The sequence below is a fragment of the Myotis lucifugus genome, unplaced genomic scaffold (assembly GCF_000147115.1).
Source record: "Myotis lucifugus unplaced genomic scaffold, Myoluc2.0 scaffold_75, whole genome shotgun sequence".
NCBI lineage: Eukaryota > Metazoa > Chordata > Mammalia > Chiroptera > Vespertilionidae > Myotis > Myotis lucifugus.
In genome coordinates, this window is record NW_005871123.1 from 1,144,015 (window position 1) to 1,159,697 (window position 15,683).

The window sequence follows — 15,683 nt, forward strand, 5'->3', positions numbered from 1 at the left end:
TCTAGACCAGTGGTTGGCAAACTGCGGCTCGGCAAACCGCGGCTCGCGAGCCACATGCGGCTCTTTGGCCCCTTGAGTGTGGCTCTACCACAAAATACCGGCTCTTCCATAAAATACCGACTTCTGCGCATGGGCCATGAAGTTTCAATCACACTGTATGTGCGCACCTGCACGTGGTATTTTGTGGAAGAGCCGCACTCAAGGGGCCAAAGAGCCGCATGTGGCTCTCGAGCCGCGGTTTGCCGACCACGGGTCTAGACCAAGTGTAATCATCGGGGTCCTTATACAGGGAGGCAGGAGATCAGAGTAGGTAGTAGGTTATATAACAATGAAGCAAAAGTTGGTAGTGATATGAAGGTAGGCCTACTGGTACAAGCCAAGGAATGCAGGTGGCTTCTAAAATCTGAAAAAAGGCAAGGAAATCAATTCTTCCTTGAAGTCTCCAGAAGGGATGCAGCCCGGCTGAGACTGTAATTTTAGACTTCTGGTTCCTATAGCTGTAAGAGAATAAACTTACGTTGATTGCAGCACTAAGGTTATGGTACTTTGTCACAGCAGCAGTAAGATACTAATGTACATATTGACTTCAAATGGAGCCTCTGAATCAATCTGTTATACATTGTACCTTCCACAAATGGCTGCAGAAATATCTCCCATCACACATACTCTTCTGCAATACCCTCTTGCCACTTCCCATTCACTACATGGAGTCCATGCTTGCCACCTCTCCCCCTTGAATCTGTGTGGAACCTGGGACTGCTTCGATCAATAGAATGGTGGAAGTGACAAAATGCCTCCTAGTTGGCCTGGCAACTTCCACTTTTTCCTCTTGAAAGCTAGCTACCCTGAAAGAAGTGCCATGTTAGAACCAGCATGCTAAGAGAAACTCAACCACATGAGGCAGCCCTGCAGCATGATATGCCATATGGAGAGAGAGAGCGATGCCAAGGAGCCTGAGCGGTCGGACTTGTGAATGAAAAGCTATCTTGGAGGTGGATCCTCCAGGATGTGCAGCAGAGACAAACAACCCAACACTTTTTTTTGACCCACAAATTCATGACTAAAGTAGAATAATTATTTTAAGCTACCAATTTTAGGGTTTGTTTCTCAGCAAAAGATAATCAAATCCACCTTTTTAGTAAGTTGATGACTATCCGCAGTGAAGTGATATACTGTTGTTTTCGTTGGCTTTTAAAGAACGTGTTGTTGGCACAAAGTGACCCCTAGTTACTTTAAAGACTGTAAGTATTTTATCTCTATTTTTTCAGCTGTTATTTCTGCCAGATTGCCATATGTAATTTCACAGAGTTATAGTGAGGAACAAAATGAATGCAGTGAACCTGCTTTGCTTTGTACTATTGAGGCATTAGGCAAATACTATTATGTTAGTCTCTATCCAACATTGGAACAATTGGAAGTTGTTTACAGCAACCAGAAACACTAACTAATTCTATTGACTTAATTACAGACACTTTCTAAATCAGGCTCTGATCTACAGATTTGAGGATAACTGTATAGGCCTTTGCTATAGAGATTTTTGTGTGACAATAAATCTCTTTGCAAATCCAAGAACGTTTTCACTTCTGGCTTTAGGGTTCTTTTCCAAAGAGAACTTTCATAAATCTACTAGAGGCCCGGTGCACGGATTCGTGCACCAGTGGTGTCCCTCGGCCTGGCCTGTGCCCTCTCACAATCTGGGACCCCTCAGGGGATGTCGAACTGCTGGTTTCAGCCTGATCCCCACAGGCCAGGCTGAGGGACCCCACTGCACCGGGGCCTCTAGTATGCATATAAGATCTTTGGTTAATCTCTTCCCGCCCTCCCCCCTTCCCACTTCCTTCTGAGATTTATCAGTCTGTTCCATGTTTCCACGCCTGTTTATTGAGCGTCTGCCCCCTGGTGGTCATTGCGCATCACAGGTACTGATCAAACGGTCAAATGGTTGCTTAGGCTTTTATATGTATAGATTTTTCATGAATCTGTATTTTTGCAATCTTGCTTTGAATGCTGAATCTGTAAGTCCACAGGAATATAAATATTGTGCCTCTTTGCATAATTTCTACCATGATTTCAGATCATGTGAGCATGCCCACTCTAAAAATATTACATTTGTTTGTATTTACAGCCTGTCTTGGCTCCTTCCGAGCTGGATTATTCACTGCTGAACGTCAGTCAACTAATGCCTACTCTGATCTAAGGAGCTGTGTCAAGGGTAAATACCTCTATAATCAATTTAAAAACAAAACCAAACAAAAACCTGCAAAAAGTACACCCATGTAAATATGTTTAAAAATTAACAAATGAACCCTTGAAGGTTATGCCCAACAAGGAGGTTGGCTCAAAATGCATTTGAAAGAATGCTTGTCATATGTAAATGCTACTGTTTTATTAAAAATGAATTTTTCACCGAATGTTTATTGAACTGTCTGCCTTGTTTACTAAGCTTTAGGTCGTGGATTTCAGAATTTTATTCCCAACAGCTTTATTTTGTCTGTCGTTGCATAATCATGTAATATGACCAAATGTTATAGTTGATTAATAGATCAAAATTGAGCCAAGTTATTCTCCTAACTATTGGCATCAATAACATAAGTGTGAAAAATGTTATGATCCCAAATTAGCCTTCTCCCTCTGAAGTTCACATAGAGTCTAGTGATAATCCTGGTACTTTATCTATCTCTGATTTACCAGTTTCCTGAGAGTCATTGAGAAAAAGGTGAAATTGCAAGAAGTTGAAAATGCAAGATTGGAATGTTTGTCCAGCGAATATTTTACATGCAGCATTGACAATATCAAGATATTTATCTGCATTTTCTCTAATATAAAGTTAGTTATAGTTACATAAGTATAAAACTATTTGAATACATATATTTAATGCACACTTTATCTGTTTTTTAATTTACCAAAGGACAGGAAAGTAGTTTGATAACAATTTCTGATTGGTCTTTCTATTATTTTAATTCCTCATTTATTACTGTTTTACAAAACAACTTGATGAACTTATGAGGACATTTAAAAAAATGTGGTAATTAAGTTTCAGCTAGGTTTAAAATGTTTTTCTTTGCAAGAAACAGAATTTTCCTCTAGCTAACCTGAGCAGAGGGGGCTGTTTGGGAAGTACGGAAGGAACTCGCTGAGTTGACTAGGAAGGCTGGGGAAGCAGGCGTGGAAATGTGTAGGAACCTAGGGACCCTGCAGTGTCCCGTGAGGAGAGAGAAACCACAAATGACTAAAGAAACAAATGGGCATGTCATTAAGATGGTGATAAAGTGCTCTGACATTTTACGAAGAAAATTCCTTCCCCTAAGGATCACAGTACTCTGCTACCTTTTTTTAAATGTCTGAAAACCATTATTTCATGTATTTTGACAGAGTTCTATTTATCTAAGGCAGGGGGATAGATCTGGTCTCTGTTATTCCATTTTAGCCCAAATTGGAAGTCCCCAATTTTTTTTCTATTAATATTGAGAGTAGTTTTATGTGTCCTGTATATCTCATGGAACTGTTTTAATGGTCAAGTATGGTAATATATATGAAAAAATATCTAAATTACAGTTATAAAATACTGCATATATTTGCAAATATAAGAGTAGTTTCCTTTTGCAAAATAAAAAGATTGTCTAATGGACTCAATATTTTATGAAAAAGTATTATTTGAAAGAAGGATTTACAATTTTTTGTTTGTTTATTATAGGCTTCATGCACAGGATTTCTTTTTTAAAATTTTTTCTTTATTGATTAAGGTATTACATATGTGTCCTTATCCTCCCATTGTTCCCCCACCCCCCCAGCTCATGCCCTCACCCTCCTGGTGTTTGGATCCATTGGTTAGGCTTATATGCATGCATACAGGTCCTTTGGTTGATCTCTCCCCCTTACCCCCACCCTCCCCTGCCTTCCCTCTGAGGTTTGACGGTCTGATCGATGCTTCTCGGTGTCTGGATCTGTTTTTGTTCATCAGTTTATGTTGTTCATTATATTCCACAAGTGAGTGAGATCATGTGATATTTATCTTTCTCTGACTGGCTTATTTTGCTTAGCACAATGCTCTCCAGTTCCATCCATGCTGTTGCAAATGGTAAGAATTCCTTCTTTTTTATCACAGCATAGTATTCCATTGTGTAAATGAACCACAATTTTTTAATCCATTCATCTGCTGATGGGCACTTAGGCTGTTTCCAAATATTAGTTATGGTAAATTGCATGCACAGGATTTTTATCAAAAGGTATATCATTTTATTTACTATGGCATGTGGTAAAAATTAACTAGATGTCTATTTCCTTTAGCCATTCCAGACCAGTGCAACCCTCTTCCATGCAATGAAGACGGATACCTGAGCTGCAAAGATGGCCAGGCTACATTCACTTGCAAGTGTAAATCGGGTTGGCAAGGAGAGAAGTGTGAATTTGGTATGTATGATATACCCATTTGGCTTATCTGGATCGACCCCCTGAGAAATTTTCTGAAGGCTCTATCACTTTAATAATAATTTATGTTCTGGTTTTTAGATATAAATGAATGCAAAAATCCCTCAAACATAAATGGAGGTTGCAGTCAGATTTGTGATAATACACCTGGAAGTTACCAATGTTCTTGTAAAAGTGGTTTTGTTCTACTTTCAAATAAAAAGGACTGCAAAGGTAAGAGAAAGCAGGTAGAATAAGAAGATATTTACCATGTGAGAGCAAAATTCAGTTAGAGAAATTTCCCCAGGAAATTCTTGGAAAACTCTCTGGTTATAAGCTGTTATAATAAATATACATTACTATGCGCTTTGAAGCCTTTCGATATTATGGGACTACCTTTTAATTTTTTATAGGATGTTTATTGTTTTCTTATTGTATTTAATATTTATAGAATATTTTTTATTGCATATGTATGTGTGCACACACGTGATCACATTTTAAAAATAATTTCATTATGCCCTGGTCAGGTGGTTCAGTTGGTTGGAGCATTGTCCTGTACATCAAAAGATTTCGGGTTCGACCCCCTATCAGGGTGTGTACGGGAAGCAACTGATCCTTGTTTCTCTCTATTGCATTGTTGTCTTTCTCTCTCTCTCTCTCTCTCTCTCTCTCTCTCTCTCTCTCAAAATAAAACATATCTTTAGATGAGGATTAAAAAAAAAGAAAAAATAATTTTGTTATATGGTGATAAAGTGAAGTTTCAGTGCAAGTCCTTGCATACTACAGTGCTTGCAAAATTGTTGTTTATACTTTCTTTGACAGACACTATAATATTATTTCCTTTATTCCAATGAGATAAACAACTATACGAAAAAATCCAACACAATGCTTAGTAACTTTTTTCATTGTATTTTGATTCCTTGTCAGAAATATCTCTTTAATTTCCAATAGAAACCCTTCATCTTACACCTCATTTCCTGTTGGAAATTTGGGGAAAATGAAGCACGAACTGTCTTTCTTTATTCTACATCTAAGAGCACAACATTTGTCATTAGTCTTGTTTTTTTGTTTTTTGTTTTTTTAAATCTCAGACTTTAATGATTCCTGTCAATTTAGCTTTATAACAGTCATTTTGCTATAGTATATTTCTTTTTTTCTTTATACTTCTCTGTTACCCGAGTTTTGACTTTTTTATCTCTGCATGTCTTTTCCATTAGACTACTTTAACAGCTGTAACTAAATCTTCAAGTGTAATTGGTAGGTATGTGGATGACTAAAAAGGGAAATTTCCAGCCTGAAGTTCAATTTTGCCTTAAGAAACTAGAAGTTTTTCTTTCTTCCCCTCCTTCCCTCCCTCCCTCCCTCCCTCCCTCCCTCCCTCCCTCCCTCCCTCCCTCCCTCCAAGGTAAAAAAGAAATTAGTAAATTAAAATGTAAAGTTTTCTCCATTCATATTTGCTTTGGTAAATATACCAAATTGAATTCATAGTCAAGGAAAGGTCTGCCCCTCAATGCACTGTAGTGTTTGGTGGGGTATAGTTTACTATAATATTATTTAAAGTGCAGTTCAATGACTAAAGTGAAGTGTATGAACTAACAATTTCTTCTAAACATATACCTAGTTTGTAACCATATATCTTTCTTATTTGCCTATATGAAAGTCTGTTTGAGGTTTAAACATTTAGAATACCAATATCATTAGAACATCAGTTATAGAAAACCATCATAATGCAAGATACCATATGCATGCCATAAACAAATAGTACCCATTCATACTCTACATTAAAAAACTTAAATAGTCTGTTCTTCTAAAGAATTTGTGGCATATTTTTAATTAAAAGTTATTCAATCCTTATACACTGAAGTTATACATGTGCATGTAAATTATCACAAAAAGTACTCATAAATAAGAAGGTCCCGATTGATCAGAACATATGGTCTTATGTACTTCATTTGCATAGCTTTTTATCCATGACATCTAATTAATAGAGTACAGAACTCTGAGAAGAATGTGTATACAACTATTACAATAAGGCCTTTGTCAACATGTGGATATGCTTGGATCAAGTTGCCAGGAAATGTCTAAAAATTCAAGAATAAAACTTTTCATCAGTCATTAGATGTCAGTGTAGAGTCATAAAATCAATAAGCTATAACCTGAACTCATATGATTTAAATAATTCCTTGCAATTTTTCTCAGACCAAATAATTTAGGCATATGTTTTTACTTTCTTTTAAAAATATTAAATATTTTATTTTGAAGTAATATAGACTCACATGCTGTTGTAAGAAATAATAAAAAGAGATCCCATGAACCCTTTGCCCAGTTTTCCCTAATTGTAACATTTTACAAAACTATAGTACATTATCACACCCAGGATACTGACACTTACGGAGTCAAGATACAGGGAAATTCCCTTACCCCAGGGATTGATTCTATTATATTTGTGCATGTCATTTTGTACATGTCATTTTATTATTATTATTTTTTTATCCTCACCCTAGAAGTGAGGATATTTTTTTCTGATTTTTAGAGAGAGTGGAAGGGGTGGGGGAAGGAGAGAGAGAGAGAGAGTAGAGAGAAACATTGGTTGCCTGCCATGTGCCCTAATGTGGGTGGGAGAAAAGAGGGGTGGGGACCAGACCTGCAACCCAGGTACATGCCCTTGACCAGGAATCTACCTGCGACCCTCTGGTGCACAGGCCCATGACCTAACCACTGAGCAAGGCTGACCAGTGTGCATGTCTTTTAAAATAGAATAATGTCTGAAATGTTGGTTATTAGTCTGTGGAAAAGTTAAACTCCCAGCTTTTAAAAAATACATATTTTTATTTATTTCAGAGAGAAAGGGAGAGGGAGAGAGAGATAGAAACATCAATGGTGAGAGAGAATCATTGATCATCTGCCTCCTGCATGCCCCCCACTGGGGATCGAGCCACAACCTGGGCATGTGCCCTTAATCGGAATTGAACCTGGGACCCTTCGGTCCATAGGCCAATGCTTTATCCACTGAGCCAAACCAGCTAGGGCAACTCCCAACTTTTTAAAGTAGAAAGTATATTTTTCATTCTAAACTTGCCTTCAGAGAGTACAAATGAGAAAAGTTCACTTATAATTATGTCTCCATTGAATTTTTTCTATCACTTTTTTTTCTTTTTAAAAAAGATATATTTTATTGATTTTTTTGAGAGGAAGGGAGAGGGATAGAGAGTTAGAAACATCGATGAGAGAGAAACATCAATCAGCTGCCTCCCGCACACCCACTACTGGGGATATGCCTGCAACCAAGGTACATGCCCTTGACCGGAATCGAACCTGGGACCCTTCAGTCCACAGGCCGACGCTCTGTCCACCGAGCCAAACTGGTTAGGACCACTTTTTTTTCCTTTGTTTTTACAGGTTCTTATCTAGTAGCTAATTGCAATCAATACTTTGTCTCCTACTCTACTATGTAATGTAATAAACACATCTGAAATTTCAGGAATATTAATTTAGCATTAAAATTTGTATTGGATTAACTGCAGCTTTATAAATACTTTGAGACCTTATTCAATTTCACTTTAAATTTGAGTCACTCTTGAATATTTTAGGCAACAATAATGGTATGCAGTTTAGCTATTATTTTTTCAAGGGAAAAACGTAAGACTGATGAGCCATCTCATATTTGTTTTTTATATTTGTGATAATGCAGATTGTATATACTTTTAAGACCATATTTCAGAAACATGTATTTAGAAAATACATGTGAATAATATGGTGGCTCTGGCTGGTATGGCTTAGTTGGTTGGGTTCCATCCCATTCAATGAAAGGTTGCTTGTTTGATTCCTGGTCAGGGCACATGCCTGGGTTGCAGGCTCAATCCCCAGTAGGGGGCATGCAGGAAGCAGCCGATGTTTCGCTCTCACATTCATGTTTCTCTCTTCATCTCCTTCTCCTTCTCTCTCTAAAAATCAATTATATATATATATATATTTTTTTTTTAAAAAGAAATGTTTATGGTAAATCCTTTATCCCATTTATTTTCATACTGTAGCTTTGTAGATAAGACAATAACTAAAGCCCTGTCTTTCATTTACATAACTACACATTGCAAACATCAATCAAATTCTCTGTGCTTGCATAAAGATATAATATTTAGTGAACTAAAACATGATGATAGATTTAATATTTTGTTATTCTCAGGCCACTCTGTTATCTTATTTCATATATTAAACCAGATTCAGGAAACACAGATCAAGGGTTTTTTGCTAGCTTGGTATGGGAAAAATGTCTTTTAATATATTGGTTTCATTTATAGATGTGGATGAATGCTCTGTGAAGCCAGGCATTTGTGGCACAGCTGTGTGCAAGAACACCCCAGGAGACTTTGAATGTGAATGTGCTGAAGGTTACAGATACAATCCCACATCAAAGTCTTGTGAAGGTAGAGTTGTGGTCCTGTCATTGTTGATGGTGGAGAGGGTGGGTTTGAACCCTGATTTGGTATTAGAAGCATTGGTTCTGTTTGACATCAACAATCAGATTTTCTAAGATGGTCAAATCCATCTTAGTTTGTTCAATTGAATAATCATTGGCTTCCTTCCAAAGTAAAAATATGCAAGACACATGGTCTTTAGGTTTAGTGTTAGTATTCCAGTGGGCCCTCCAAGCTAAATATGGATTAGAGACCTCCCAATGTATGATAAAAGCAAAATAAACATATTCTCACATCACTTAAATAATATTCAAAGATAAAAAGAGTTTCAAGCTGGAAGGAATAACACACACATACAAAAAGAAAAAAAAGACAAGTTTAAAAATCACGTGGGAGTTACTTACAACAAGGGTGGTTAGAAACCTTCAGTTCTATACCAAGTTTATCAATGATTTTTGTGTGTGTAAGTTTTATTTATTATAAAATAAGAAATGACAAAGTTCTATTATAAGTAAATGCATATGAAAGAAAAAAATTAATTATAACCAAATGATAGCTAAGTTCTAGAAATGAGAGAGTACTGATTAGTAGTGTCAGTGCCTGTGGATTAGGAAGAGCCCTTGGACTTGCTGCTTCATTTGGCCACAGCAGTGCTGCCATGTGTGCCTCAGGTAGCTTGGACGTCATAGTGGATTATTATTTTTTTATTTTTTTATCATGGATATATACAAATTATCTCACATCCTCCTTTAAATTTTTTGAAGTTTCAAAATGAATTTAATACCATGACTAAAACTAATGAAATGAATAGCAGTTTTGACAAAGTATATTTGAGATACAATGTGGTCATTTAACCTTTTTTAAGTGTACAGTTCAGTGGCATTCATTACATTTTACATAGATATGCAGCCATTGCCAATATCTGTTTTAAAACAACTTCACCACCCCAAAGAGAACTCTGTAACCCTCCCCCAACTCCTGAACCTCTAATCTACTTTCTCTCTCTACAAATATCCCTAATCAATAATAATTTTAGAATAGGGTTTTTTCAGCTACATATACTTCTCTTGAGATTTTGAGGCCTTATCTCTTCGTGCATGCACCAAAAATACCTGCTCGTTCCGACACACATACGTCATTTCTACTCTCTCACCACTCCAGATAGAAATTACTGTAGTAAACCATAACCATTTGTAGATGGTAATTAGCTCACTTCATCATCTATATTGTAGTTTTATTCCATGAACAACAATTAAAAAACAAAATAACAGATTTATATGACATATAATATTTTATTACTTTAATCATATAACATTTTAATGGTATTGAGGGATCACTAATATTGGGGTTTTATTTTAAATCATTGTGTGCTATAATAGCATTTATGAATTTGGGAATTTTCAAAGATATCATTGGTTCATTCATCGAAAAGGTCAGGATCTTAGTAGCTCTGGATCTTAGTAGTGGGCTTTAGCTAAAGCATATTGTTACAACTTTTCAAGAATGACTTCCTCAAAATATGAAGTGGGGACAGGGATCAATATACAAGATTTCACAATACGGGAGGTCATATAGCACAGTGAGTTTTTAATAAAAATAAGAAGAAATACAGATATGCCCTTTAATTTATTGCCTCTATTAATCATTGCATCATGAAGAGTCAAATGTTTTTGATATTATCATTTAGTTCTCAATTACATTGACCTTCAATTAAAAGGGATCTTTTCATCCCTATCTTCCCATCCTCCCCTTCCCTCCCCTCCCCTCTACTTTCCCCTCTTTTTCTTCAAAGCAAAGAATAGGAAGGTAGTCTCAATGGAATTGTATAATCAGAAATGCCAACCAACTTGAGACTCTTGGTCTTTTTGCCTTCAAATTCAAAACTAGGAAATTAGTATACTTGTTATATTTTTGTTACGTATTAATTAATAAAATTTAAATATTAAATTTGTTGTTTCCAGTGTGTAAATAAAAAGAAATTAAACTTGTGACTCATTTAAATTTTCATGCAAGTGTTTAAATGTAATTTGATGTCAGAAATTTCTTGCATTATTGTCATTGATATCGCAAACTAAAATCAGAATACTTCTTCTGTTGGGTTGAGCATTTAGAAGATATTAAGATTTATGTTCTCTTTTTCTCTAGATGTGGATGAATGCTCTGAGAACATGTGTGCTCAACTTTGTGTCAATTACCCTGGAGGTTATTCTTGTTACTGTGATGGGAAGAAAGGATTCAAACTTGCCCAAGATCAGAAAAGTTGTGAGGTAACATTTTGCAATGCTAAACTTACCATCTCTTTTCTAAAATAAGAGATCCAGGTACTTTTTTCCACAGAGCTAAGTCAGGAAAATACAGATGTTCTACAATAATTTCTGTAGTTCCATCTAGGCTCTGAGTCACAATCTATTTACTAATTATGGATGTGTAAAGTTGTAAACAATTGGGAATAATTAGTGGCTGGTAAAAATAAAAGCTGCAGGGTCACAGTTCAGAGAGTACAGCATGTACATTTACGAAATACAAAATATATGCTTATTTAAGAAACTTAAGGAAAGCTGAGGTTTATACTGGTCTTTGTGAGAAAAAGAATCTTCCATAGAAACTTTAATGAGAACATTTCTCAGTGTCCACTTTTCTTTATTCACCATTCTGACAACTTTGATCAAGCCTTAGGCATGCTTGTACTTTCAAGAGTTGTCATAAAGTCTTGGGTGGAAACATTGTCAGACTAGAAGATTTAGTGGGACTTACATATATCAAAATTCAGAGAGTTTGATTTTGTTAATCTGTATCTCTTAAATTTGCTTTTAGTTACTCAGATTTAACACATAATTGACTCAGAAATTGAATGTTGGGGGTAGGTTCTAGTTTTTCCTTTATTGAAATGAATAGATCAATCTCTGAAGCTATTTTTTTTTGATAAGGATCATGTGTTAATGATCCTTAGTCCAATTATTGTATCTCCTTTACTTTTTTTCAAGTAAAAGTGAAATTTATATGATTCTGAGGCAAACAGTAAAGAGACAAAAATCCTTAATAATGATTTAATCATATGTACACACATACCTCTTTATCATCAAGACAAAGCTTAAGTACCCCAAAAATGTAACAGTCAATATTATTCTACCTACTTGATAAAGGAAGGTAAGGTAAGATAGTTGCCTATGTACTGACTTTAATAGTACAATACTTAATTGAAATGCCATGCTGTGTGAATGTCTATTTTGTAACTTAGTCTCTTATGATTTAAGTATTTGTTGTAGTTAAACATCACCATCTGCCTCAATAGATTTATTAAAGTTCTAAGAGGAAATTAAATGTTATTTCTGGACCTAGATTTAATACAGTGCTATGTACATAATTCCTTCCAAAATAGCCATTTATAAGACTTTCCGTTTTAATGTTTATTTTTATTTTTAGGAAAAAAAAGTACTTAATTTCAGATTTGATGATTCTAAATCACTGTTTTGTAGCTTCCTTGAAGACTATGATGATATCTCATTTCTATTTATTCCATCCAGGTTTTTCAGTATTCCCTTTGCTACCTAGATAGCACAGTTTTTGCACAGACATTTTTTGCTTAATAATGAATGAGTGAATAAATGAGGTCCTATTTATTGGTACATTAATTTTCCCACCTACTTCTGACTCCAAATAAAAATTATTTTCAGACATAATTCATGGAAGGTCTGATACCTGTATCAGTTAAATAAAGGATCACTTGTTACTAGAGGAAAAAGTTTGTGTTTTTGGACTGTGATTTATAAAGGAAATATTAAAGACAAAAATAGAAAGCCATGCACATTGAACAAAATTTTAAAAAACACGTATTTTTGGGGGTTCCACTGCTAGACTTGACAAGGAAGTAAAGGTTATTGCTTTATTATTACCAGGGTGTCTTTAATTCATTTTAGTGTATCATGGAGGATACATTTGACAAGAACACTAGGAATCAGAGAAAGGATGCATAATCTGACAAAAAACAAGCAGTTAACTATAGGTTTTGTTTGTTTTCTTTTCTCCAGGCTGTTCCAGTGTGCCTTTCCTTGAACCTTGAGAAAAATTATGAACTCCTTTACTTGGCAGAGCAGTTCGTAGGGGTTGTTTTATATCTAAAATTTCGCTTACCGGATTTTATCAGGTAAGGTACCACTGTCAATGATAATTTCTAGCAGTAGGCAGGTTAGAACAGAAGAAGGAGGGGACTACAAAAGTTTGAAATGTATAACATTGCATTATAAATCAGATGATTTAGGTATATTATCATTCAGATGACTTGGGGAACCATAAAGTTAATTTGCTCCTTCACACATGTAATTTTCATGCTAGAACCAATTTGGATCATTCTAGGCTGGCCTTCCTAGTGATCCTTCAGTCTTCCTTCCTTCCTTCCTTCCTTCCTTCCTTCCTTCCTTCCTTCCTTCCTTCCTTCCTTCCTTATTTATACCTATACATATGTATTTATTCTTTGACAAACATTGAAGTCATCCTGTACATGTAGTTTTGTAATCTGCTTTTTTCCAAATACCAGTTCACTATAGGCATTCTTCCCAATATAAATATTTCTACAGAATAATTTAAAAAAAATCTTTATTGTTGAGAGTATTACAGATGTCCCTCTTTTTCCCCCCCATTGTCCCCTTCCACCCAGTTCCTGCCCCACCCCAGGCCTTTGCCACCCTATTGCCAGTGACTATAGGTAATGCATATATGCAGATAAGATCTTTGCTTAATATCTTCCCAATCCCCCACCCTTTTCCCTCTGAGAATCTTCAGTCTGTTCCATTCCCATGACTCTGATTTTATTTTATTCACCAGTTTATTTTGTTCATTAGATTCCTTGTTCGTTTATTTTGATATTTAGATTCAATTGCCAATATGTATGTTTTTATTGTCATTTTATTGTTATACTAGAGGCCTGATGCATGAAATTCGTGCAAGAGTAGGCCTTCCTTCCCCCAGCTGCCAGGACCTGGGCTTCCCTCTGGCACCTGGGACCCAAGCTTCCCTCCGGTCGCCAGCAGGCACCCAGAACCCAGGCTTCCCTCTGGCCGCTGGCAGGCACCCAGGACCTGGGCTTCCCTTGCAGCCCCAGCTTTGTCTGGAAGGTCGTCCGGAAGGACATCCGGTCTAATTAACATATTATTCTTTTATTATATAGGATTTTTTTTTCTTTATTGATTAAGGTATTACATATGTGTCCTTACTCCCCCATTGCCCCCCAACCCCCGCATTCATGCCCTCACCCTCCTGGTGTCTGTGTGGATTTTTCATTTTTTTCTTCTCTTCTTCTTCTTAAAGAATACCCTTCAACATTTCATGTATTACTGTTTTGGTGGTGATGAACTTTAGCTTTTTCTTGTCTGTGAGGCTCTTTATCTCAACTTCAATTCTAAATGATAGCTTTGCTGGGTAGAGTGATCTTGCTTGTAGGTCCCTGCTATTCATCACTTTGAATGTTTCTCGCCACTCCCTTCTGGCCTGCAAAGTTTCTGTTGAGAAATCAGCTGACAGTTCTATGGGCACTCCCTTGCAGGTAACTGTTTTTTTTTCTTGCTACTTTTAAGCCTCTCTGTCTTTAGGCCTTGATATTTTAATTATGATGTGTCTTGATGTGGGCCTCTTTGGGTTCCTCTTATTTGGGGTTCTCTGTGCTTATTGGACTTGTAAGTCTATTTCTTTTACCAAGTAGGGGAAGTTTTGTCATCATTTTTTCAAATAGGTTTTTAATATCTTGCTCTCTTCTCATTCTAGCACCCCCATAATTTGAATGTTGGTACGCTTGAAGCTGTCCCAGAGGCTCCTTACACTATCTTCATATTTTTGGATTCTTTTTTCTTTTTGCTCTTCTGATTGGGTGTTTTTGCTCTCTCATATTTCAAATCGTTGATTTGATTCTCAGAATCCTCTACTCTACTATTGAATCCCTGTCAATTATTCTTTATTTCAGTTAGAATATGCTTCATTTCTGAATGGTCCTTTTCCATGTTTTTGGCTTCTCACTAAGATCCTTGAAAGTCTCACTAAGTCCCCTGAAGGTCTCATGAAAATCCTTGAGTAACCTTATAACCATGGTTTTGAACTCTGTATCTAGTAGTTTGCTTTCTTCCATTTGTGACATGTTTCTTTGTCTCCGCATTTTGGCTATTTCCCTGTGTTTGTTTGTATGTATTGTGTAGAACTGCTATTTCTCTTGGAGTTGGTAGAGTGGCTTTGTGTAGTAGATGTCCTATAGGGCCAGTGGCTCAGCTTTCCCAGTCACCTGAGGTAAGCCCTCTAGTTGCACCCCTTTGTGTGCTGTGTGCACAGTCTTGTTGTAGTTGAGACTTGATTGCTATTGGCATCACTGGGAGAAATTGACCTCCAGGCCAATTGGCTATGAGAACCAGCTGCAACTACAGCAGAAGAGCTGCTGTAGGAAACACCCCTATGGAGCAGGACTTGCTTCTGTGGGGCTTTGGTGCAAATTGAGTCTGCCCCTTGAGTGTGTTGCTTGTGGATGTGTAGAGTTGTAATCTGGTATGGTCTGAAGCTGTCCACTGGGTTTATTGTCTCTTGGGTCTCCAGGAAGGTGCATCGTCAGCAGAGATCTTCAGATTCCTCCTATTTGTATCAGGTTTGGAAGTGCCCAGGTGAGGCCCAGCTGTGAAGCAAGGCAGGCTGGTGCTGGTGCTGGGTCTTAGAGTCATACACTCTTTGAAAAAATGAAATTGGAGGTTTGTTGGAATAATGTAAAGAAAACATGTTTAGACTGGCTATAGAGTCCAAATTTTAAAATATTTTAATTAAATAAGCATGGTGACCTAGAATTTAATTCATTATATATGAGTGATTATTCATTAACTATAAATTCATAGA

At 36.5% G+C, this 15,683-nt stretch overlaps 1 protein-coding gene across 1 annotated transcript in view; it reads left to right on the forward strand.

Annotated features, from left to right (window-relative positions):
• PROS1 (protein S) overlaps positions 1 to 15,683 on the forward strand; it is an 80,588-nt gene that overhangs the window by 33,749 nt on the left and 31,156 nt on the right. The window contains exons 4-9 of the mRNA XM_006090538.3: positions 2,126 to 2,212; positions 4,288 to 4,410; positions 4,510 to 4,641; positions 8,706 to 8,831; positions 10,968 to 11,089; positions 12,851 to 12,966. Coding sequence (XP_006090600.2) covers positions 2,126 to 2,212; positions 4,288 to 4,410; positions 4,510 to 4,641; positions 8,706 to 8,831; positions 10,968 to 11,089; positions 12,851 to 12,966 — 706 coding nt within the window. The remainder of the gene's footprint in view (positions 1 to 2,125; positions 2,213 to 4,287; positions 4,411 to 4,509; positions 4,642 to 8,705; positions 8,832 to 10,967; positions 11,090 to 12,850; positions 12,967 to 15,683) is intronic.